We start from the raw sequence: 25,925 nt of genomic DNA, 5'->3' as shown, positions 1-25,925 counted from the left end.
TTTTAAACAACATAATTAAATCTTTATTTCAAATATGAGCTTTTTACAATATCGTTCAGGAGTCCAAGCTCCTCCTGATGTTCCCTGTTACATTCCACTAATCACTCAGAAAAGTAATTAGTTGTAAGATTCATATTACACTTACATTTATACATCAACTATATATTAATTAATCAGTGGCGGATCCAGAACTTTTCCTAAGGGGGGGCCCGCTGACTGACCGCTCCAGTCATGCTTCAATGATTCCCTATATAATCAACCAAATTTTTCCCACGAAAGGGGGGGGGGCGGGCCCCCCAGCCCCCCCCCCCCCCTGGATCCGCCTATGTTAATAATAACACTTAATATGACTATTCATATGATTTCTAATAGTTGATAAAACATTACTTGTAGTTGTCAAACATAATCTCCTATTGAACTCATTAAGAAATATTGAGAACACATTGATTTTTTTGTCTTTTGATCAGATATACAAATGTATGTATGTAATAGATTTTGTAAATTGAAAACCAACAATTGTTAAAAAATATTTGAAATCAAAATATTCTTTGTCGAAGTTTTATATCTAAATACCAAGTGTGTTAATTATCTTAAAGGTTATTTTACTGTTCTTTAAAACATCATTCATTTTATTCCAAAAATGTTTTAAATATGGACACAGTATAAAGAAGTGATCATAATCTTCTTCTTGTGTACAAAAATTACAAAAACTATTTTCCACCTGCGTAAAAGTTTTTTTGTATGTAGAATATGTTGTAGTAATTTCCAATTTTTTTTTTTTTTAAATATCTGAATAAAAATTTATATATATTTTTTTTATATAACACATCATCTTTATTGAATATACGCAGCCATTTTTGGGGTCTAATGGCTGGTTCAAATTTTTTCATTTATCAGAGACTTATATACAAAAGTTTGTTTGATAGCGATTCTAATTATATAGGTAAACCTTCCAATATAAATTGGTTTCTTTTTATATCAACAGTACTTTTTACAGAACTTTCTGATTTTAAGATTGCTGCCCAGTCTTGGTATCAATTTTTAATACTGACAATCATACACAAAGATACTTGTCCCGTTTTCATTAGACACGAATAGTTTTCCATAATCCTTACTGAAACAAATAGTATACGGATCTTTTATTCCATCATCCGATCCCAGTATAATGTCATTCTTTTTTCCATCTGCTGATAGGCGATGTATATTGTCTGATTCCCGACCAACAACATACACATTTCCTTGACGGTCAGACGATATACCGTCAGGCATTGATAATTTGAGAGGACTGATTTTAAAGAAATGAGATCCGTCATTATGCAAACAATGTATTACATTGGACGTGCTTTCTGATATGTATATTTTATCATTTCTGCAATGTATGTAATACAAAGCCCCTTTCCCCCCAATCGGAACTTTCTTTACGTGTCTTACGTCGAAACTAAAAAAGTGAAGTATCCCTTTACTATCTCCTGCACAAATATTGTCTTTTCCATAGGCAATACCAACAATACAATTTTTGAATTTTATGGCTGGTTCAGTAGAAAAATTATGAACAAGTTGTAAACCGCCACTTTGTAAAGCTACAACAACGTTCCCGGATTTCGGGTGGAATGAAACATCCCACGCTTCCCCACTTAACTTGCATTCCTTAATGTACCTCCCATTTTCACTATATAACAGAAGTCGATTGTGGATTGTCATAATTAAGTTACCACTGTTATCAGTGGTGAGACCACTGACTTGACCGTTATCAATATTAATACGACTGTCGAACTTGAAAGATTTCGGAAATTGGCCAGCAGTTGACACAATTTGAGCTTGTATATGCTTTCGTGGGCTATACTGCATACTGGACCTTTCTTGTTGGATCGAAATTGAACCTAAACCTTTACACTCCGAGAAAACATCTGTGGGTTGTTGAAAGATCAAATGAGGTTCTGAAAGTTTAGAAACAAGTTTCTCAAGACACTCGCGCTGTTTACTGACTATAGATTGCAGTTCACGCAGACGAAGAAATACATGCTGGTCTGTGCCATTGGTGGTTAGAATGTCCAATTGTTTCGAATATTTATCGATTTCAGCTACTGAAGCTTCTGAATCAGCAACTTGATTATCCACTGTGTTTTCTATATTATTTCGAGCATCCCTTAGTTCTGATAGAGAAAAAGTTTCTTTCTGATTTAGCTTTTTGATTAAAGATTCTTTGGCCTCAGATATTTTGTTAACAATGTTCTTCTCTTCATAGCAGATCCTTTGCTTAGTTTCTTTATCATTTTGAATAATTCGGTTACGTGTTGAACGTATTTGCTTCATTTCGTCAGTTATATCTCGGTAAAGAGTCGAATTTTTGGCACCTTTGCATGCTATTTCAAGCGGAACGACTTTATCACATGACCTGTGACTAACCGACATGCAATGTCGGCAGCAAAGAACATCATGGTGTGTACAAAAGAAATCCATCGTAAAATCTTGGTGACTAGGACATTGTCTTTGTGATGCCAAAGTATCACCAATTAACATTGTCGCTGCTTGTAGATCAATAATATGATGTCGCATTGATGCTTTATTCCCCCTATGCGCGGTGACGCAAATTTTACAAAGCGAATCTTCACAATCTACACACCATTTATCGGCCGCAGCAGACTTATCATTTCTAGAACAGGGTAGGCACTCTGTATAAGATTCCATGACAGTGCTAAAACATAAATAGAAACTATGTGTACTAAAAATACCTTTATAGTCCAATTCAGAAATATGAGATATTTCAATCATGATTGTAAATATTTTACACAAAATATATACGCATAAAAACGAAGAAAACTAATTAGACAGAATCAATTTTGTTGGAGGTTTCATAACTCAAAGTGTCGATTTAATGACTCAATTTCGTGTTCATTGTCGTTTATTATCAAACGCTACGACAACCTCAAAACAAATATCATACTGGATACAGATGTCCCATTTTATCACGTTGTTTTTTTTAATGAACAAACTTTTGAATCTTCTGAACAATATTTAAGACTTTAAAAACTATAAGTTATCGATTTGGAACCAATCTCAATAAAATGTAAAATCACAAAAACACCGAACTCTGAGGAAAATTCAAAATGGAAAGTCCATTATCAAACGTCAAAATCAACATTCTCAAACACATCAAACGAATGGATACCAACATTCATATTCCTGACTTGGTACAGGCATTTTTATGCATGTGTAGAAAATGGTGGATTAATTCTGGTTTTATAGCTAGCTAAAAATGTCCTATTTCATGATGATAGAGTGGTATACCGCGGCCACGTATTCCCTAATATTGTGTACCAGAAATCTTATTTCTCAGGCGAAAATTTCTTATGTGATTTCTCTGACGACAATTTTTGTCACCTACAATTGTTCTCTTTATTAATACAGTACCGATTACGGAATTGGCGATTATTCTATTTGACGAAACATCATTAAGTGGCTGAAATATTTGGTACGAATTATTAAGATTAATATAAGTTTCTGCAATATACTCAATGTTATTACAATGGCCGACTTTGTAAATATGAAGAAAAATATATAAGCAGTCTGCACCAAAAACTTTTTCAACTACTAGTCTGAAGACCATTATTCTGACATTTTTCTTATTGGTTCAAACAAAGTTTTGTAAAGTTTTGCAAAAACTTACTAGTCCGAATGAAATTTCACTAGTCTGGGGCATAGGACTAGTGGCTAACAGTGCAGACTGTATAAGAACAAAATATGCTGCGAATTGAATACCACATGTGGACACACCGTAAACAAATATAAGACTGTTCAAAGTTTTGCGATCAACTCCTCGAGATCAAACCACAAAAATAAGCAGTAAGTTCATTTTTTTATGATTATTAATTGCTAAATAGTCTATTGAAAGCATGATTATGTATTTGTTCTTCCAATGAGTAAATGTTCGTTTGATATATATGTATAATAAGCAAACACACTCGCTATAAATTAATCAACATTCTCAAACACATCAAACGAATGGATACCAACATTTATATTCCTGACTTGGTACAGGCATTTTTATGCATGTGTAGAAAATGTCGGATTAATTCTGGTTTTATAGCTAGCTAAAAATGTCCTATTTCATGATGATAGAGTGGTATACCGCGGCCACGTATTCCCTGATATTGTGTACCAGAAATCTTATTTCTCAGGCGAAAATTTCTTATGTGGTTTCTCTGACGACAATTTTTGTCACCTACAATTGTTCTCTTTATTAATACAGTACCGATTACGGAATTGGCGATTATTCTATTTGACGAAACATCATTAAGTGGCTGAAATATTTGGTACGAATTATTAAGATTAATATAAGTTTCTGCAATATACTCAATGTTATTACAATGGCCGACTTTGTAAATATGAAGAAAAATATATAATAAGAACAAAATATGCTGCGAATTGAATACCACATGTGGACACACCGTAAACAAATATAAGACTGTTCAAAGTTTTGCGATCAACTCCTCGAGATCAAACCACAAAAATAAGCAGTAAGTTCATTTTGTTATGATTATTAATTGCTAAATAGTCTATTGAAAGCATGATTATGTATTTGTTCTTCCAATGAGTAAATGTTCGTTTGATATATATGTATAATAAGCAAACACACTCGCTATAAATTAATCAACATTCTCAAACACATCAAACGAATGGATACCAACATTTATATTCCTGACTTGGTACAGGCATTTTTATGCATGTGTAGAAAATGTCGGATTAATTCTGGTTTTATAGCTAGCTAAAAATGTCCTATTTCATGATGATAGAGTGGTATACCGCGGCCACGTATTCCCTGATATTGTGTACCAGAAATCTTATTTCTCAGGCGAAAATTTCTTATGTGGTTTCTCTGACGACAATTTTTGTCACCTACAATTGTTCTCTTTATTAATACAGTACCGATTACGGAATTGGCGATTATTCTATTTGACGAAACATCATTAAGTGGCTGAAATATTTGGTACGAATTATTAAGATTAATATAAGTTTCTGCAATATACTCAATGTTATTACAATGGCCGACTTTGTAAATATGAAGAAAAATATAATAAGAACAAAATATGCTGCGAATTGAATACCACATGTGGACACACCGTAAACAAATATACTCGGGGGGGGGGGGCCACTTCAAACTTTTTTTGGTAGGGGTGAGCAGCTGAGACATCAAGTACCCCACCCTTTTCATATATTTTGTTTATCAAAAATATATACCTTGTCATATATTAATGAACAAAAAACAGACCTATAGATATATTTGGATATTTTTCATCTTCTTGTACATTAGTATTTACAAAAATTTTTGCGGTCCCGCTCATTTTACGTTCTTGTTTAGAAGCAACGCAGTCGCAATAATCACACCTTGCTTTTCCAATAAATTCTTCACTCCTCTATTTGCCAGTGCTATTTGCCCCTTTTATATCTTTAATTATGAAGAAATTTCAATTTCAAAAGACATTAACATATGTTTTGTCAGATAAATGTAGTAATACTTCAGATAGTATCACTTTTACTGAGTTTAACATTAATTAAAAACTGATTTGCCGTTCCCTCTTGAAGGACGCTGACACTATGCTATGGAATTTCTTTAAATGTTTCATGTATACAAACCTTTCAATGTTAATTAGGTGGAAATGTCAAAATGATTGGATTTATTGCATCTATAACTAACCTCAGTGGAAATACCACATTGAATAAATAGAGTTTAATTGGTTTGACAAATAGCTGATGCATTTACGACTGTGGTTTAACCGCATCGAAAATAAATACGAACATTTGATTAGTTTCAGATACTTATGATATAATCCAGCAAGTGATAATATCAACCTATTGATATATTTAATCTGAATTTCTCACCCTTTTCATATATCATGAAGCGTGAAATAGTGACCTATTCCAGCGGCTCATCCCTACCAGTCATTACATAGGAAGTGGCCCCCCCGAGCAAATATAAGACTGGTCAAAGTTTTGCGATCAACTCCTCGAGATCAAACCACAAAAATAAGCAGTAAGTTCATTTTTTTATGATTATTAATTGCTAAATAGTCTATTGAAAGCATGATTATGTATTTGTTCTTCCAATGAGTAAATGTTCGTTTGATATATATGTATAATAAGCAAACACACTCGCTATAAATTTTGACATGAATATCGATAATGTGGTAATCTTTACAAATTTCCTGTTTACAAAACTTTGAATTTTTCGAAAATCTACGGATGTTCTTATCCCAGGCATAGATTAACATTTGATAACTATTTACACCACTGGGTCTATGTCACTGCTGGTGGACATTTCGTCCCCTAGGGTATCACCAGCCTATTAGTCAACACTTCGGTGTTGACATGAATATCAATATTGTGGTTATTTTAACAAATATTTCCTTTTTACAAAACTTAGAATTTTTCCAAAAACTAAGGATGTTCTAATCCCAGGCATAGATTTAACTTTTTGGAATTTTGGATCCTCAATGCTCTTCAACTTTTTACTTGTTTGGCTTTATAAATATTTTGATAAGAGCGTCACTGATGAGTCTTATGTAGACGAAACGCGCGTCTGGCGAACTAAATTATAATCCTGATACCTTTGATAACTATTAATTACCTGAAAATTTATTTCTCGGTTTAATATCACTTCCCCGTCGTCACGTCAGCTATTAGTAAAGGGGACATAATCTACTCTAATTTTACCTGTACAGCCTACTTTTGTGGAAATAGCGGGATATTTAAATGTAAACAACTTTGTTAGTATTTTTTATGTATTAAGTGCAATCCAACCGCATGATGCATTTCATTTTCAAATTGGTTTTGATTCGGGGTCATTGATGAGTGGCCGGATACATCCTCACAACAAAAAAACACTTTAGTTACAGATCTGAGAGTACTCACAGTTACTGACAGCTATAGTTCAAAGCCAATTATAACTTAAAATAAATAAATCATGCATCTAAGACTAAATTATCAATCAATACACAACCAATAGCCATAAGCCGGTGATATTCAATATTTTAATTGTCATATTTACATAATATGATAATTTATCATCTTCTTACTATATTATCAACTGAAATTTATGGTTGTATAATTACCATGATAAAAGTGCTTACAGCTTCATTTTCACCGTTCAATTACTAAAATAACGGGACTCAAAGAACATTTGTTGCTCGCCTGAATCTTTTTTGTTGTTTTTCCACATTGAAGACGATGATACAATTTATGACTTAGATATTTATTATGCTGGCAATGAGAGCTGTTGCTATCATTCAATTTCATGGTCGTAAACTTATTTAAAGATCTAAAATTACTGAACAAATTTCAACCACACTTTAGGCGAGTGAACCTAAAAGTAGATGGTATTATTTTATTTTTATTCTAATCAGTTAACAAACATTGTCGTCAGGGTCAACAATAGAACATAGGTACAAAATGCATTAATTGTCTTATATTTGTAAAAAGTATAACAGAAAGAGACATACTTAAAGGCAAAAACGATTCAGTGACAAGATCCTGCATCACGTGAGACTCAAAAGGTTAGTGCACTTACATATTAAATAATGAATTTATATTTTCTTGAGTATATATTAAAACTATATTAGATATATGTATAAATTGTTACAGGCAGAAGTTATCAGCACTACAAGTTCGTCAAAAAGTCATATACGACCTTAAAGGTCCACCATTGTCTACATAAGAAAATGCGTGTACCCATTCAGGAATATGACACTGTTTTTATTCATTCGTTTGATTTGTTTGAGCTTTTAATTTTGCCATTCGATAAGAGTCTTTCCGTTTTGAATTTACTTCGGAGTTCAGTATTTGTGTGATTTGTACTTTTACACAGATAAGCACATGCAATCCTTTAATAGCAATTTCATTAGGTCTATTTGAAAGCATTTCATATATTAAATATATATAAAAATCATCGGTTTTTCTTGTGTAAGAAAAAATCGTTTGTCCTGATGTTTTTCCCTGTTGTACCCTTGTTTAATTTTTCAACGTTTTTTATCAACTGTAAATTCTTCATACATACATGCGTAATTAATCTCCATCTAAGGGTTAAAATGAAGGTCACATATATATATGAATTCAAATCAGGTTGAATTATTGACTCCCAAGCTAATAAAACATAAGTGATGCTGTTTACCTTGTTTTGGCAAAATTTATCCCAACTTATTACTGCTAATGCAAAATCTAATTTAAAAACAAAATTCGCTTTGATAAGCACACATTGCATGCATTGAAAGCGTAAACATAGTGACCCCTTAACAACGACATTACCAAACGTACATGGATTATGATATTGAAATCACAAACGACCGTTTTAATCGAACACTTAAAACTAATCACTTACTGTAGCATATTAATCTATTGTAATAAAAATTCATAATATCTAATAAAATTTCTAGATTTAGCTGACAAAAACCTTATATTTGTATAAAGTAAAAGAGGTGACAGTGGAAAATTGTTTTAAAGCTAAAAATTGATCGCTTGTCCCTCTCTGTGATTAATATTAGATTTTAATTTCCAAAATCAATCTATCATGAAGGGGAGATAAATAATTGGACCTTGATTATAGTCTTTTTCAAAAATGATGAACGATTCTTTATATTGGTATGTAATCATTTTAAACGTTTCAAAGGAGTAAGTCCAGTAAGACCTCTTTTTGGCCCAAAAATATAGCATTTTTACAAAATTGTTAAAATGTAAACTTTTAGTTGTTTTGGAAAGTAGAATTCTTCTGCTACATAAATATGGACTGTTTTTGACTATACAATAATAATGCACATATATATCGGGTACTAGCATCATTAACTCGTGCTAAATTACTGAAATCTTCACAATTTTAGCATTTTAGTTACATTTTTGACAGTTTACGTCTTAAATGAAAGTGGCCGCATTTGTGTTCATTCTTAGTATTGAACTGTAAGTTGTATTTGATGCTAATATATTACATATATAAAGGTTGAGGATGAACACGGGTGCGGTCACTTTCATTTTTTGCAAAAACATTTGAAAAGAGACATTTTTAGGCATATTTGAAAGATTTTATTTAAGCTTGGACAGAGCGTTTTTAATGACTAAATCAGTAAACATCTTTCCGTTAAAATAATTGAATCAACTGAACTGGACACTTAAATGTTTAAAAAGTGTCCAAAATTTTTCGACAGATGAACTCGAAATTTGAGGCCATAATCGACCCTTACCGGACCTACTCCTTTATGCAATTAATATTCGTACATCATTATTTTTGATACACCAATAACAAAAACTGAAATATATTGAATTGATACATTTTGTAATTATTCAAAATTATATCAGAAACCTATACTTAATTATAAAATAATGAACCTGTTGAAGGGAGACAATACTCGCATAACTTTTTTTTCGAATCGGCACAAATTACAAAGGAATGTCACTCTTGCATACAAATGGCACATCAATATAATTGATTAACTGTGCATTCGTGCTCCACCTTCAAAGAAGATTCTTGATTATAAATATAACCAAAAGTTGTTAATCTATAGGATAGTGAAGACTACTGAAGCTAACCCACGTTAAAAATCTTTCTTTGAAATTTTTTAAAACTTCCTCAGAAAAATGCTCGAGCCACTTGACTTTCATAGCTCATAATTAACGTTTTTACACAATATTTTAATAAAGTAGTAAAAGATTATTTGCTTCTAAAAGTGTAAGATGCAATAAAAATCGTATGCTTGCATCACCTTACCCTAATACAATTAATTTAATTAAGTCCTGAACATTTCGACATTTGTTGTTTATTTTTGAAAATACCAGTTTGTAACAAATCACCAGTACATGTTAAGATCCGACTAAATACCGATATCCCGATATCGTCAGGGAAATATTCTACTTACTGTCAAACCCAGTTTTATTATCAGGTAATGACCAAATAATAAAAGGGAATAAAGAACAGCCAAATGAGCCATTAGTTTTAGACAGCGATACTTCCGTATTTAGGGGAGTAGTTCGAAAAAGGACTTAACATATTGTACTTTATAATATTCGAGCCAACAAACCATATGCACTTTTAAATGGAGCCGTTAAATCGTTTGCAGAAAATAAAGGTGTGAAAATAACTTTTTTCAAAATTACGTAAGAAGCATGAAGGAAGAGGCTATTCTACATATATAATGCGTATAAACATTGATGAGAGTGACTTTGAGATCGTAGAGTCGAACGAAATCTTTTGGCCAGCTGGTGTATACTGGAGAGAATACATACCCTACAATAGTAACTTTAACAATAACAACCAGACAGAACAATCATGGAATTAAAACCTATAGTATATTTTTTTTTATTTTTTATCATGATAAGGTTGTTGGAACATGAGGGTGCAATGCACGGCGTGTCTCACTTGTGAACTTTACGTAAGTTATCAGATATCTGGGTGTTTTTTTACTGAACATTGGTTGAATGAAACTAACGTATGTTTTCCTCTTAATATTGCTGACGAATTTCTTGTGTTTTATAGTATTTGTAGCTCTTGTATGAATAGTTCAAGGGGCTCGGGTGGGACAGCAATATTGATAAGAAAATCATCAGGTTTTAAAATTAAGCCCGTAGAAATTCGAAATGACAGAATATGTGGTGCGATATTGTCAATCGATGTTTTTCAAGATGTATGTGTAATTTGTACTCTTTTATCGTCTAGTAATTATTCTCATGATGTATATTTAGATTATTTAGATGTTTTATCGTGATATTATCATAGAATGAGTGATATTATATAACTATATTAATTAACTAAATTAAGACTATATTACAATTATAGGTGGTGATTTTAATGTTGACATTTTTTGTGAAAAGTTTAACAATAAAGTAATGCTTTGAAATGTTTTTGTGATAATCGTAATATTAAAGTTGCTCACTTGTCGAATGACGTAACTGGGTCGAATTATACCTTCGACATAAAGATGTATCAAATAGAAATTATTAAAATTTTAAACATGAGCAAACCTAAAATCTATTTTTGTAGCATAAATGATCTGGAACATTATAATACAGTTTTGACTAAATACACTACATACGTCAGTGAATGCGTATATTCCGTGTGGAAAGTTTCGTCACTACCTTAAACTATATTGGAAATCCAATGACTTGAATACAGTTCATTACGAACAACGCTAAGCACTTCGTGAATGGAAAAATAGTAACAAGCCTCGTTACAAATCTAGTCGCCTTTACAAAAAAAAAGAATATTTAGGAAACGTAAACGTCAGGCCGAAAACCATGCCAAGAAGAAAATAAAGGCAACAGTAGTATACCGCTGTTCAAAACTCGTAAATTGATGGACAAAAAACAAAATCGGGGTAACAAACTTAAACTGAGGGAAACGCATTAAATATAAGAGGAGAACAACGACACAACATTAAAATGTAACACACACAAAAACGGACTAAGCATTAGACAAAATCCGATGAGAATAACAAATATAACATCAAAACCAAATACATGAGTTTGGATAGAAAAGTACCGTGACACGTCTTATAGTAATGTGAATTCACACTCAAATATAAGAGAAAACAAACGACACAACGGAAATTAAACGTTAAAATGTAACACACACAGAAACGAACTATAATATAATAATGACCATATTCCTGACTTGGTACAGGACATTTTTAAAGAAAAAAATGGTGGGTTGAACCCAGTTTTGTGGCATGCCAAACCTCCCGCTTTTATGGCAGTGTTACTTATAACATTTAAAATGACGACATCATACACGACAGGGTTACAATAAATAAATAGATGAAAAGAATGAGAAAATTAAAAATGCGGCAGAAGTTGACATGGGGGAATTTTTTCACAACAGCGCATTAAATGAGGAAACAGGGACCGACAATAGATAAACTTGTTTATAACGATACCGAAGCAAAGACACCTGGAATTATATGTATGTTTTGGTTGAAATATTTTGAAAATTTATACTCTTTAACTCTAGAACTGCTTTGATAAAGAATTTCACGGGAAGATTTCCAAAAAACTTTATGATCTTTTCAATAATAAATACAAAGGTTATATATACTCTCGACAAACTTCAATGGCAGTGTTACTTATAACATTAAAATGACAACATTATACACGACAGGGTTACAATAAATAAACAGATGAAAAGAATGAGAAAATTAAAAATGCGGCAGAAGTTGACATCGGGGAATTTTTTCACAACAGCGCATAAAATGAGGAAACAGGGACCGACAACAGATAAACTTGTTTATAACGATACCGAAGCAAAGACACCTGGAATTATATGTATGTTTTGGTTGATATATTTTGAAAATTTATACTCTTTACCTCTAGAACTGCTTTGATAAAGAATTTCACGGGAAGATTTCCAAAAAACTCCATGATCTTTTCAACAATAAATACAAAGGTTATATTGATACTCTCGACAAACCGATAACCGTAGATGAAATCAAGGATCAGGTTCGAACCTTGAAAGCCGGTAAATCACCAGGACAAGATTATATATAAAATAAACCCATACTATATGGTGGTGAAACATTATCAAAACATCTGAGTGCATAAAACAATTTAATTCTCGAACAGGAATACTTACCTATATCATTTAGAATAAATAATACCTCTTGACAAAACAAATCAAAATAGTTATCGTGCCGTTACTTAAACTTCTTTATTAGAAAACTTTTTGATAAAATAATTTTGAATCGTATTCATAAACTCCTTATTGATATCAAGGATCAACTCCAGTTTGTATTTATAAAAGAACATGGTGCGATACCAGCTATTTACACCTTGAAAGAAACAAGTCATTATTATCTTGAACGTAATTCGATTGTATAATATGCCATTTTTCTTGACAGCGAAAAGGCTTTTAACCAAGTGTGGCAAGACTACTATACAAACTGAACCAAATTAGAATTCAAGGTAAATTGTGGAATCTGATATATATGTCATATAAGACTGCAACAGCACATGTGCAGCATAGTGGACTAACAGGTTTGAACAAGGAGTAGGTCAAGGCCGAGTGTTGTTTTCCTGGTTGTTTTCCGTATTTATCAATGACTTGATTTGTGAACTCTTATCGACGAATTGTGGACTACTAGTAGGTCCGATCAGCATACCAACAATATTGTTATCCGATTACACAACTTTATCAAGCGCAACTGTCAATGGTGCTTAGAATCTCAACAATAATTATTCTGCAGCATGTCTTAACCTAGGTAATATTTGTACTCGAAAGAAAACGTGCATGTACTTACGCAGGAACACTGATTAACTCAGATGGAAAAACTTTCGACAGATCTGATAAATCCAGTAAAAAACTGAAACTGAAACTTCACTCACTATGTACTGTTGGCGTTAATTGACGAGGGATAAGTGCCTTAACAAATAACTTGATATGGAAAAGAGTTATCCTTAAAACTGCGCTTTATGAATGTGAAACTTGGGGTCAGCTACCCTACCATGAAGCTGAAATGTTGGAAATAATTCAAAGATATTTCGTCAGATTTATACGAATGGTGGATAAACGCAGTCCGACTGACTATTGTATTAGTAATGTTGATGTGTGGTCTGTAGAAAAATATATTGATAAAATAAAACTTTTGGGAGATAATGTGTCGTGCAAAATAAACAACAATATAAAACGGGTGTTTGGTTTTCGTATGGGACGAATATTAACCGGTGAGTCCAGTCAAAAATCATTGACTTACAATTATATCAAAATTTTGCTGAAATATATATATTTGATGCTTTTGTTGAAAACGTTTTGTCTGAAAATTTCTTTCCAGACAAACTACTGTTGAGGAAAATTGTAAAACATACTATAGACATATACGAAGAAAACAAATGGAAACACTCGGTTGAACGGCGACCAGAAGAACTTAAGGTAGCACAATACAAAGATTTTTTTACTTCCAATCACTAACCTTTGAAATGCTGTAACTTTCTTATGAATGCATAGAAAATAATAAAAGAGGTATATATGGATAGATAAAAGATTAATCTTTTAAATAAATGCAATATTTTTATTATGCAATCATTATGTAATCAATTATTATGTAATTAGTGGCAAAATCTGGGTAAGTTCACTTGAATAAATTTAGCTCTATCATCTCTTTAACTATACAGAAAATTTTAACGAAATCTTAATCAACACATCAAGGGCTTCAAAAGGGTGTCTCAGATTGTCTCTATGGTATTCCATTCTCTCATAAATCGCTAATTAGTGTAAACATCCTAACCACATAAAAGAGATAATTTTTAATTAGGTGTAAAATTTGTTCTATACATTCTATTTGAAATCTGAGACATCCTTTTGTAGATAATGGCCATAGGAACAACATATAATAAAATCAACCCTCTAGGGATACCTATGCAGAAGCTAATTTCATTTGAAAGTGGAAATTTGCTGAAAAATATTTTAGACACAGTTAACATTATAATTGGTTACATAATTGTTGCATAATACTAACATGGCATTAATTTGAAAGAGTAATCTGTTAGCTATCCAAAACTACCACTTTTATAAATTTTCAAGCATTATTAAGAAAGTTACAGCATTTTGAAACTTGGAAGTTGGAGTTATAAAATCTTTGTATTGTGCTACCTTAAGCAGTACTATAAAATACATACATGTTTGACGTAGCATCGTTTGTTACGACTAGCGGTAACTTATCCATCTTTAAATTCAAAATGTATGACGCTTGTGAAATTAGGAGCCATAGCTATTAAAACAGGCAAATGGTCCTTGTGTAACTTATATAATACGGATATAATTATGCAGTATAAACTTTGCTGTACGTCTCTTTTACAAATTCGGATAGAAATGTTCTACACAATTGTTGATATTCCTGACGTAGAAGATTCCGTTCGTTTCTTTTATCAAGATGATGACGAAATTGTGGAGTCGTTACTTGCAACTGCAAAATGAATCATACCATGCAAACTATAAATGCTGATGTATGGAGCCTCAGCATGCACCACATAGCAGATTATATGTATAAACTATATCAGGACTTCAATTATGATCTTTATAGTCACATATTTGATCTCAACTAATGTTGTTGTTGTATGAAATTGGTGAATTATAGACTCTTTTTTTCGACTGTATTTCATATAATTGGGTAACAATCTATGGACTTTTTTTCATGTCTGTTTATATACTTAGATGTTGTTTAAAGATATGTAAATATGTTTGTGTAATGGTTTTGATTCTGTTTTTATAATAGAAATTGTAAAATCTAAATATATATGGAGGAAATAAGATAATCAATCAATCAATCAATCAATATGAAATAAAACAAAAAATCGTTTTATCTTATCTATGTAAGGAGTAATTGGCCGTAAACAACAATTTGTGATTTTGCTTATATGTCAAAAACTAAATAAGAAAGGTAAATAGAAACTGTTAACAGCAAAACTAGTCAGATATACAAAATCTACAAAAATACGCATACAAACGAAACAATCGGATAGTCCCTTGATGGGTAAAACATTTACTACTTTTGACGTTTTGATATTAACTCCATATTCAGGTGCTGCTGAAGAGTGGCTACATGGCATCGAAACTTTCACAATAAGGAAGCTGACATCATCTATCGTGTCGTGAAGTTATGTTCTCAATCGACCTTGATTGTCAATTCCTAGATGTAAGTCAAGATATGAGGCAGATTAAGCTGTATCTGTGTTATCTTTTAATTCAAGTTCGATGAGTTCAACAGTCACCTTACTTTGAAATATTCATTGAGAGAACATCATCTATATAGCAGAATGTGAAGTTAAAAGACAATACTTGTCAACTTAAGAGGCTCCTGTTTATACTGTTTATTCTTGTATAAAATCACTCTGGTTCAAACAGGCCCCTGAAACTAAAATTTGATTGATTTAAAAATTGACAATAGATTTAGACAGCCTCATATTTATAAAAGAAATGGAGTAAAGTTGTTTCCAATGGAATGCCAACTTGTTTTTAAAAACACGTCCTCAATACGGAATAAATCTATTGTCAATTTTTAAATCAATCAAATTTTAGTTTCAGTGATTTTGTACAAGTATAATGTATTCCTCCAAAAACCAAGATACTCGTATCTACGTTAACCTAGAGCGCTTTGATACAAAATAATTGCTGCCTTAGTCGTATTAGTATAGATACAATTCACTTAGATTCATACTCATTTTATCACGGGTTGGTCGTTTATGCTACACATTTTACCCCTTCACAATCGCTGAAGGTGAAATACTGGAGGCATAAAGCGACAACTCGTTACACATCCAAGCTCCCACGGGTTATTCTTGAGTACAGTCCTACCAAATATCAGAAGATATTCACATTAAGGTAATGTAAAAAAAAACTGGCTATGTAAATAACCAAGGTGGTATGTGGAACGGAACGATAATACGCACACGGACATCTGAGAAACCAGAACTTTCTACTAACGAAAGAAAACTAGTACAACAAAAGAACGAAATTAAACGAGAAAATCTCCGACAAAAATATCATCCACAAAACCGGATTATGACAAGAAGCAGATCATGGCAATAGTCAACCATTGCAGGAAGTCGACCATTGCAAGAGGCAGACCGGGTAAAAATCCATTACTTCTTAACCAGAAAATATAGCGCATTAGGGCATGTTTTGAACCTAAACATCTCAGGATTCAGAACATCTTACGACCATTGACATAACCCAACATTTGCAGATTAATATCATACGACGACCTAGACCATAGGAAGAACCAGAACATGTAAAACACTAGAACTTCTAAAATACATGATCATGTATAGATAGTTATCAAAGGTATCAAAGATTATTATTTAGTACGCCAGACGCGCGTTTCGTCTACATAAGACTCATCAGTGACGCTCATATCAAAATATCTATAAAGCCAAACAAATACAAAGTTGAAGAGCATTGAGGATCCAAAATTATAAAAAGTTGTGCCAAATACGGCTAAGGTGATCTATGCCTGGGATAAGAAAATCCTTAGTTTTTCGAAAAGTTCAAAGTTTTGTAAACATGAAATTTATAAAAATGACCACATTGTTGATATTCATGTCAACACCTAAGTGTTGACTACTGGGCTGGTGATACCCGCGGGGACGAAACGTCCACCAGCAGTGGCATCGACCCTGTAGAACCAGATCATGTGGTGAATCATACCACTTAAAAAAATCAGACCATGTTAAAGAATAAGATCGTTTAAAACATCAGTACATTTATAGGACCAGCGCATGAAAAGAAATGAAACGTCGCACGATACTGGTGTCACCTAAAGTTACACACTTAAAGACGTAAGCCAAAATAAAAACGTTGGAATGCATGTTGTTCAGATGGCTTTTTACAATAAATTTTTTAAAGGATTAATTTTTTTTTGTTAAGCTTTAGTTTTATTAACAAATTAAAAATAAAAAAGTAACTTGAATTGAAACCATTTGTTTTATATACATTTTAATTATAAAGGCAATCGATTACTTTTTTATGGATAAACTATCATATGCACTGCAAATGCACTCATCTTTGCACTCCAGAATGTCAAGGCGAAAGGACTACGGCATATCTAGCATGTCCGTTCTGCACAAATATATGCAAGGGAATTAGAGGGAACAATTATTATTGCTGGTTTTTTCTATTAATTTGTATTATAGCGGATCCGACTTTTATACATGTAGTCCGGAAAACACTTCAGTTCCGCGAGAAAATCTCTCCCAACCCCTTCTCTATGAATCGATAGAGCTTCAACATAAAACATTAATTTTAAAGTTTTCTTACTAAGCAACAAAATAAAATAGCCGTATTCCAAATCGTCTGTGAAAACCGCAATAATGAAAATTAGACGGAACGTTACAAGTATATTTTATTAAATAACGTCAAAATCGTATGTGGGACATTGTATCGGACATTTTAGTTTTATCTGATATCTCGTATATTAGATTTAATTTATTAGAATTTAATATCAAAATAGAGATAATTTTTTGTACTTTTATCCATTATAATTTTTTTTATGTAGCGAATGGCACTGTATTAAATAAACATCATGAAAAAACAGAAAACGTAACCCTACGTTTAATTTGGTTTGAAGGGGACAAAATGTCGGACATTGCTATTCAACTCGAATAATAAGAATTTATTTTAAAAATTCCTTATTATTGCATGAGGCGAAAGTGTGATCTTTGTACAAAATATTAGTATAAGAATTATTTACTTTCGACATGGGGATTGCTCTGGAATTCCTTTTTTGGGACAATTTAACAAAAATTACGGCAACCTTTCGTGCATGGGACACATAATTTGTATCATCTTGATCCCTTTTTTTTTTTATATTTCCGTCTTTTCGAGAGAAAAAAATCGACATTACGTCATCGCCCAATTATGAATTGCTTGTTCTAGGCAAACTTTTATATCGTTTGGTAATAAAATTTATATGCTTTTTACGGTATTCAGAATTTCACAAAACTAAAAGTGTAACGCGGGACAAGGAAATCATATTACAAAATAAAGGTTTTATTGAGTTTTAATGAATGAAATTGGTCTGTTTCATATACAAAATTGCAATAATCTGAAAAAAGAGTTTAAAAGCTTTAAAATGATATACAACACTTTATAATATCTATTTTATGTTTAAGAATTAATAAGATGAATGTGTCTTGTCCGTGATTTTACCAAAGTAACACCAGTAGCGTGCGACGTTTCATTGAGTTTTTCTAAGGCAGAACACTTAATGAACCAGACAAAAAAAAACAAACAAGTTTATCCAAAGAAGAAGACAATGTAAGATGGAATTTCCTAGATTTAGCCTCATTAGAAACCAAACGTGTAGCATCTATCGTGTGCTTCATAATATAACAATATTTACACACAATAAAAACCCAGTTCAGATAACAACACCATAACATAGACCATAAAGATTGCACTTACTTTTTTAACCCAATAGTTGTGTCTGAAAACCTGAGTTGACTTTAATTTTAAAGAACAAGAATTATCTTCAAGTATTAAGCATTTCCACACACGAATGTAAAAAGTAAAATCACAAAAATACCAAACTCCAAGGAAAATTCAAAACGGAAAGTCCCTTATCTAATATCAAAATCAAAAGTTCAAACATATCAAGCGAATGGAAAACAACCATCATATTCCTAACTTGGTACAGACATTTCTTATGTAGAAAATGGTAGATCTAACTTGTTAATTTAGTTTCCCAGGTTTATTTTCTTGAATTATCTGTTAATCATCATTCTGATTGATTACAAGCAAATATCTGAGCAGTACTGAATTTAAAATACGAAATTATCTGTAGAGATAATTGAAATCTTGATCAGATTTATTTGTTTTAGACGTTCTTAAAGTTGTTCAAACAAAATGCCGTTCAAGACTAAATTAATCCACTTGTTGTTATTGTATTGTGTACAGACACATTGTGGAACCTCACTGTTATATAAACAATTTATAAGGAGAAGCTGTAAATGTACCCCTTATGGGACTTTATTAACGCATATATTTCGACGCCTATAAAATTCTTTGCATCGATAACATTGACTTATGATTAAGCCGTTTCCAATTTGCATAAATGTTCACACAGTCTTTTTACTAGTGAGAGGTTTAGCTAGCTAAAAACCAGGTTTAATCCACAATTTTCTGTCTAAGAAAATGCCTGTACCAATTTAGGAATATAACAGTTATTATCCATTCTATTGATGTGGAAGAGATTTTGGTTTTGCCATTTGACTATGGATTTTCGTAGTCGTCTGATTTTGGCATTTTTATTATTAGGCGTTTTTGTTCATTATTCTATACTTAAATCAGCTCGTGAGTTTTCTTGATTGAATTGTCTTATCTTTGTCATTTCGGGAGGTTTTATTGCTGACTTTACGGTGTCGATTTTGCTCATTGTTGATGGCCGTAAGATACCATATAATTGTAAACGTCTACGCCATCTGGTCTCAGGTAGAGTTGTCTCATCGGCAATTATACCACATCTTGTAATTTTAATACAAACTCACATTTAACTTTATGCAGTACATAACTAATTTTTCATCACATTCATTTTCAAAATTGGAAGAAAAAAATGAAGAAAAAAAAAAGAAAAAACTTATGATAACGAATAGAACAGATAAAATAAAATCTAAAAAGCAGAACTAGGCTTGGTTTGGTATTCATTGTTGCCTCTCTTTGGTTTGCTATTTTATCCAAAAACAAAATTATAAAAAACATTTTATTCGTGTAATTTACTGTATATTTCCTATAGTTTTATGATGTCAAAATAGTGCAGGAGTGTCTTTTGTACCATCTGTTTATATTTAGTTGGTTTGTAACATTTCTGCCCTTGTCAAATTATCTCTTGTCATGGCGGTTATCAAGAAAATAGTTAAAACTTGCATTTTACCCCTATGCTTTATTTTGAGCCATGTTGGCCATCTTGATTGACAAGAAGGGTCATACTATGCATTTGTTGAATTAGATATTGATTGTGACCATGTCTGGTTAAATTTGACCCAGTTGTTTCAGAGGAGAAGATTTTCGTAAAAGTTAATGGACGACGGTGGATGAATTGTATTAATTGGGAGATATATTCTCCGTATGCAGGCGTTGCTAGAATGCTGCTACATATAAATAGAAAGTTCACAATTAGCTGAAACCATCTTTTTTGACGCAAAGGTCAGCCAAATGTAGTTCATTAAACATCAAAAATGGTTGTAAAGTTAAGTATTAATAAATGAACTTCTGTTATTTTGATACATTTTTAATATAGACTAGATTCACATTTCTTCGTGTTGTTAATAAACAAATACTTGAAAGACATTGGAATAGTGAGAAAGTACTATCAAATTAAGACTAAAAAAGAATTAAATGATAATAATAATAAATCGTGTGTTTGAGAAACAGTGCTTAATTTCAGTGATTCCGATTTACTTTAAAACATTGGACAGCTGTGAGACAACAAAAGGTGCGTCAACCAATATAATTGAGCCATGCATATGTAATGAAGGTCTGTATTTCAGTATTTATAAAGTGTAAGTATTTTATATATATTCTCTTTTACTCTTTCTTGTTTGGCTAATTTTTCCTATAATTTACCTATGTTGGCCCATTGCTCTGTATTATTTCAAACCCGTCCACTCCTTCATTTAAAGTGATTTCTTAGAAAGTGAAAGTAAAAGATTTATCGATTAATTTCTGAAATTCAATTGGAATAATATTTCAACTGCAATATAAAGAAATAATCCGTAGCGGTAAGTTCCCATGAAATCATGTAAAACTGATATTTAAACAAATAATCAACAATCTTATTTTCATCATGAAATAATATAGCTGTGTCTTCATATTCATGTTCCTATGAAATCATATAGCCTTCTGATTCTTGTAACGGTAACACTATTGGCTCTTGTTTTGAATTTGTCCTCTGAAATTTATTCTTGCCCACACCTCCAATTTTTCTCATCGGTGATCCATTAGATGGAAAGATAGGAAAATATCGTCCAGGGGAGACGGGAGGTGGCGATTTAGTCAGTTTGTACTCTCCCATATATCGTGGAGAAGGTGAAAATGGTGAAGACTGGCCAATGTCATTAAACTGGTGTTCCATACTTACGAGCTTATTTTGTCTTTGTGGTGAGTTTCTATTGAGACCTTGACCCTGACTCACTCTTTCGGGTGAACGACTTAAAGCAAGTCTATCGGCAAGTCGGTTAGGAGTTTGTGTTTGAGCAGGCGACGTTCTGTCCGATAATCTACTGTTCCTTTCCGGAGATTTATCGTATCTGTCCGGTGATTTACCCTGAGTTAATCTTTCGGCAATTCTTGATTGAGTTAGTGATTGAGCTTGGTATGTTCTTTCAAATCTTTTAAGTTTTTCAGTTTCATTATTTTTTACATAATTCTGATCATTTAACCTCGATTCAACTGACCTAGCTCCAACTTTTGTCGAACTCAATCTTGATGTTCTATTGTCATGCCTGTCCGTCCCACTATAATTAGAGAAAAACGGCTGCGAATGCACATTCCATCCTGATCTCGAATACTGTTTTTCCGGAGGAATTTTACTGTTTGTAGGTTGATCGTCCGAGGGTCGATCAGTTAACGGGCGAGCGGTTCGAGCAAAATTTTCATAATCATTCGAGGCAATCAACTCTTTATCGCCAACGACTCTCTGAAACCAGTGTTTATGATTATTGGACACAGTTGGGATCGAGTTGTTCGATTTCTTTTTGGAATTATTTAAATTTTCGGAGTTGTCGTTGCTGTTTCCCGAAACGACATCTAGCACTGTTCGCGGCATGTCGGCTATACCATGACTTGTATGTCCATAATTCTCTATAGCCGTCTCCGATACCGTACTCGAACGAGAGGCAGCAGTCGAACATCTGTTGTCGATCTCTGTACTTAAATCGTTCATAGAAAATGACACCTTTTTAGAATGCTCGTCCAATTTTGAATTTCCTTTGACCGGACTAGTCTTTGTTGGTCGATCGTCTATCAGCGGAAGACGACTACTATTTGGAACAAAATCACTATCCTTTGAATTATTATTTTTGTCTGTTTTCCTCGTTACTTCCTTCAAATTCGATCTATTCATTTCACTCGATCTAAAATTAAAGTCTGAATACTTTGAAGTTCCTAGCGGACGAGGTCTCGTACTTCTCCCAGGAGAATCCTGTTCCATTATTTTTTCAGTATTTGATATATTTGGAAGTTTTGAAATAGTTTGACGAATTCTGTCCCTTTCCGTTTCAATATCCTTTTGTCGCATTTTCTTTTTTTTAATCCTGAATGGAACGTTTGGTAACTTTTTCAATAATGATTTCACAACACCTCGGTTTCTATTTTGATAGCTCCAGAATTCCTGTCGTCTGCTGAATTCCTCATCTTTCGGATTATCAATCAAACACGTCCTAATCCTTGCCCAGCTTCGAGAGGGTGGTTCACGATCAGTTCTTACTCCACCGATGTGAAACCCCTCTCCAATCAGCGGTAATCTCACCGTATTGACACCGTTCATTGTATTGTGTTTCGTGTCGTCACATTCTTTCTATTCCGTCTTTGTTTTTCTGTAATTATATTTCACAACAATGTCGTGTTTTTATCAATTTTAAAAATCATTTTTTGTATCTTTATAATTAGTTGTCACGTGATTACAGGGTTTTAAATCTTTCTTTCCACAATTACTTTACGCTATCTTCCGATCTTAAGTTTTTGTTTCTGAAAGGCTGAAGTTTATTCTAAGGTCACGTGAAGCGATGACATATACTTGTCCGTACTTTAAAATCCATAATGAAGCCAAAAATCATTTTTGACTTTCTTTATCTAAATCTGGCCCCAACCTGTAAAAGAAGAATACATATACATAACTTCTTCAAGTAAGTATAATGAAGATTTAAGGTCTTATCTATATGCAATATTTATTCAATAATAACACTATATATACATATGTATATATATATAAACATGTGAAGTGGCTGTTTTAGTCAAATGTCGAGTAGAGTGCGAAACATTTAACTTTCGAAAGTTTGTTTTTCGTAGCTGATATATATGAAAAAAAGTGAAAAGTAAAATTATACAAAATCTGAATAAAAAGACGCAGAACCTCTCCCAATTCTACAATAAGAGTCGGGAAGTAAAAAAATTAAAAAGATATTCACAAGACAACGCTTAATCAAATCCTTTTTTAGAAAACGTGAATTTAAAATAAAAACGGCTTCTTATCTGAAACTATTTATGATCATTGAAAGTCTGAAGGCAACCAATGTTTCCAATTGTGTTATTTCAAATCAAGTTACAGCCAATTATATTTTAATGCGATATTTCAATTTGTCGTTTAGTAGATGACGTTTTTCAATTACACACCCAGTCACGTCTATGTCTATACAAAAAAAAACGAGAAACACATATCAACCATATCAACAAACGACAACTACTGAACATCAGATTCTTGACTTAGGACAGGTGCAAACAATTGCAGCCGGATTACACGTTTAAATGGTACCAAACCTTCTGCCTTATCTGAAACAATAGTGCAACACCACACCATAGAAAGACACACTATAAAAAAAAAAAACAATGCATGCGTTACCGCCAAACGAATTCACCCTCAGTTAAAATGTTACAATCGGTAATCACACAAACACGTTTATAAACTACGGACCAGACGACTATAATGGTATACCAAAGATCTAACACTGATAAAACATGTCGCTAGTAAATTGTGACACCGACACATCATATCAACCAATTCGTGGCGGTTACCTAATAACAAATGTATGGGCCATGACAGTCGTTCTTCCTTATAACACTGTTCGGTCGGCTTTTGAACATCATTTTCCATATTCGGGTCAAATTGCTGGTTATCAAATGCTGTGGCGTTTGACCTTCGTTTACACTGTTTAACAATACATCTACGACTATTATGAATATTATTTTTTTTCATGTTCTAGGTTTGCAAACGCAATCATATTATTTCAGATGTACTTTTAAATAAAAAAAGGAATGAAACAGAAGTAGTCAAATAAATGATATAAGCTTGTTCAAACAACATCAAAACTGAACAATACAAATAGGCAACAGAATATTTGATTTAAATAAACAAATAGGCAACAAAATATTTAATCTAAATAAACAATTAAAAGATTTTTTTTAATTATTTTTTTTAAATATATCAATGCATTCCAAAGTCAAAATATAAATTTAAAAACATTCCGTAAAATATGGCCTAGTTAACACTTCAATGTAACATTAATTGATATTTCAACGCGATATTCTGAAACAATAGAACCCTCGGTATCTGTATAGAATAAATCAGACCTTTAGCCTCATCCGCCATCCATTTAACTAATGAATGGTGGAGATGAATTATAAATGACTAGACATTGTCAGAATGAATAAAGACAAAGGGATATATTATCAGATGGGTTTGTTGACAGACAGTTGCTTATTGTTTATTGTTTTGTGTATTGGATTAAAGTTATTATTCTTAAGACATACACTACGTAAGCACGAGGATAGTGGTCTTTAAATTATTCAAGCAATTTTGTACATGATATCGCATAAAGGGACCATATATACAGAAATACACTTGTTCAAATTCGTGACTTTTCCGAAAGTCCTATATATACTAAAAGACACTTGATCCTATAGAATATTTGTTTTGAAAGATTTTATGCGCATAATTTATAAGTGTATATATATACAGAAATAACCTAATAATGAAAGTCATGACTTTCTCAAAAAGACATATACATGCATATTGTTCAAGTTATATCTTTTCCGAAAGTCTAATGTGCAAAATAACTGTATTGATATCTAATAACTGCATTTGAAGCTAGAGTATAGCATAACGAATAAATATAAAACTTTTATCCTCGTTTGACGCTAACGATATTCTCACTCTTTTTTTAAATCGCAGGGCACACACTGAATTGTTGTCGATCACCAAATGTGTCTAGAACAGCTTGTATCACGGTAATTCGAAATAAAAGCCAGAAAAAGAAACAAAAAACCCATTCATACCATTAAATGTCATTATCAATGTACAACCCTTCAACAAAACAAAACAATAAATACGAACGGCAATGGTAAAATCAAAATAGGGTCATGAGAGCCGCGGTGTAATGGTGAGTGCATCGGACTACTAACACAAGATTCCTGGTTCGATTCCCGTTCCAAACTGAATTTTCGGCTCTCCCTTGACACCATTTGCGAGTATGGTCGTGAGAAAACGATTATAGTCCGTCGGAAGCCAAGGGGACGATAAATGGCTGACCCGTGTTAAGAGAGTGCCATATCTCTTGCACGTAAAATACATCCTAAAAGGTAGCACTCGCACCCGCAAATATAAGTTGCATTATGTTTCCAAATCCACTATAAATAAATATGTTTAAACTAATATACGGGTATCTGTCAACGAGCAAAACAGATAAAGGACAGGGAA

The 25,925-nt window shown here is 32.5% G+C and overlaps 2 protein-coding genes across 4 annotated transcripts in view; both read right to left on the bottom strand.

Annotated features, from left to right (window-relative positions):
* Nucleotides 1-838: 838 nt before the first annotated feature.
* LOC143076461 (uncharacterized) lies at nucleotides 839-6,691 on the bottom strand. The gene is made up of 2 exons (XM_076252252.1): nucleotides 6,626-6,691; nucleotides 839-2,695 (listed from the first exon to the last, which is right to left on the bottom strand). Exon 2 carries the CDS (start codon nucleotides 2,686-2,688, stop codon nucleotides 1,042-1,044), a length of 1,647 nt encoding a protein of 548 aa, XP_076108367.1. The 5' UTR covers nucleotides 2,689-2,695; nucleotides 6,626-6,691; the 3' UTR covers nucleotides 839-1,041.
* Nucleotides 6,692-20,257: 13,566 nt separating this feature from the next.
* Nucleotides 20,258-25,925, bottom strand: part of LOC143076460 (uncharacterized) — a 32,907-nt gene continuing 27,239 nt past the window's right edge. For all 3 annotated transcript variants that reach the window (XM_076252249.1, XM_076252250.1, XM_076252251.1), the window contains exon 2: nucleotides 20,258-23,322. In XM_076252249.1, the coding sequence (XP_076108364.1) occupies nucleotides 21,336-23,000 (1,665 nt within the window). In that variant the 5' untranslated portion in view covers nucleotides 23,001-23,322 and the 3' untranslated portion in view covers nucleotides 20,258-21,335. The remainder of the gene's footprint in view (nucleotides 23,323-25,925) is intronic.

The sequence above is a fragment of the Mytilus galloprovincialis genome, chromosome 5 (assembly GCF_965363235.1).
Source record: "Mytilus galloprovincialis chromosome 5, xbMytGall1.hap1.1, whole genome shotgun sequence".
Taxonomy (NCBI): Eukaryota; Metazoa; Mollusca; class Bivalvia; order Mytilida; family Mytilidae; genus Mytilus; species Mytilus galloprovincialis.
Note: the sequence above shows the minus strand (reverse complement) of the source record. Positions and strands in the feature narration are given on the sequence as shown.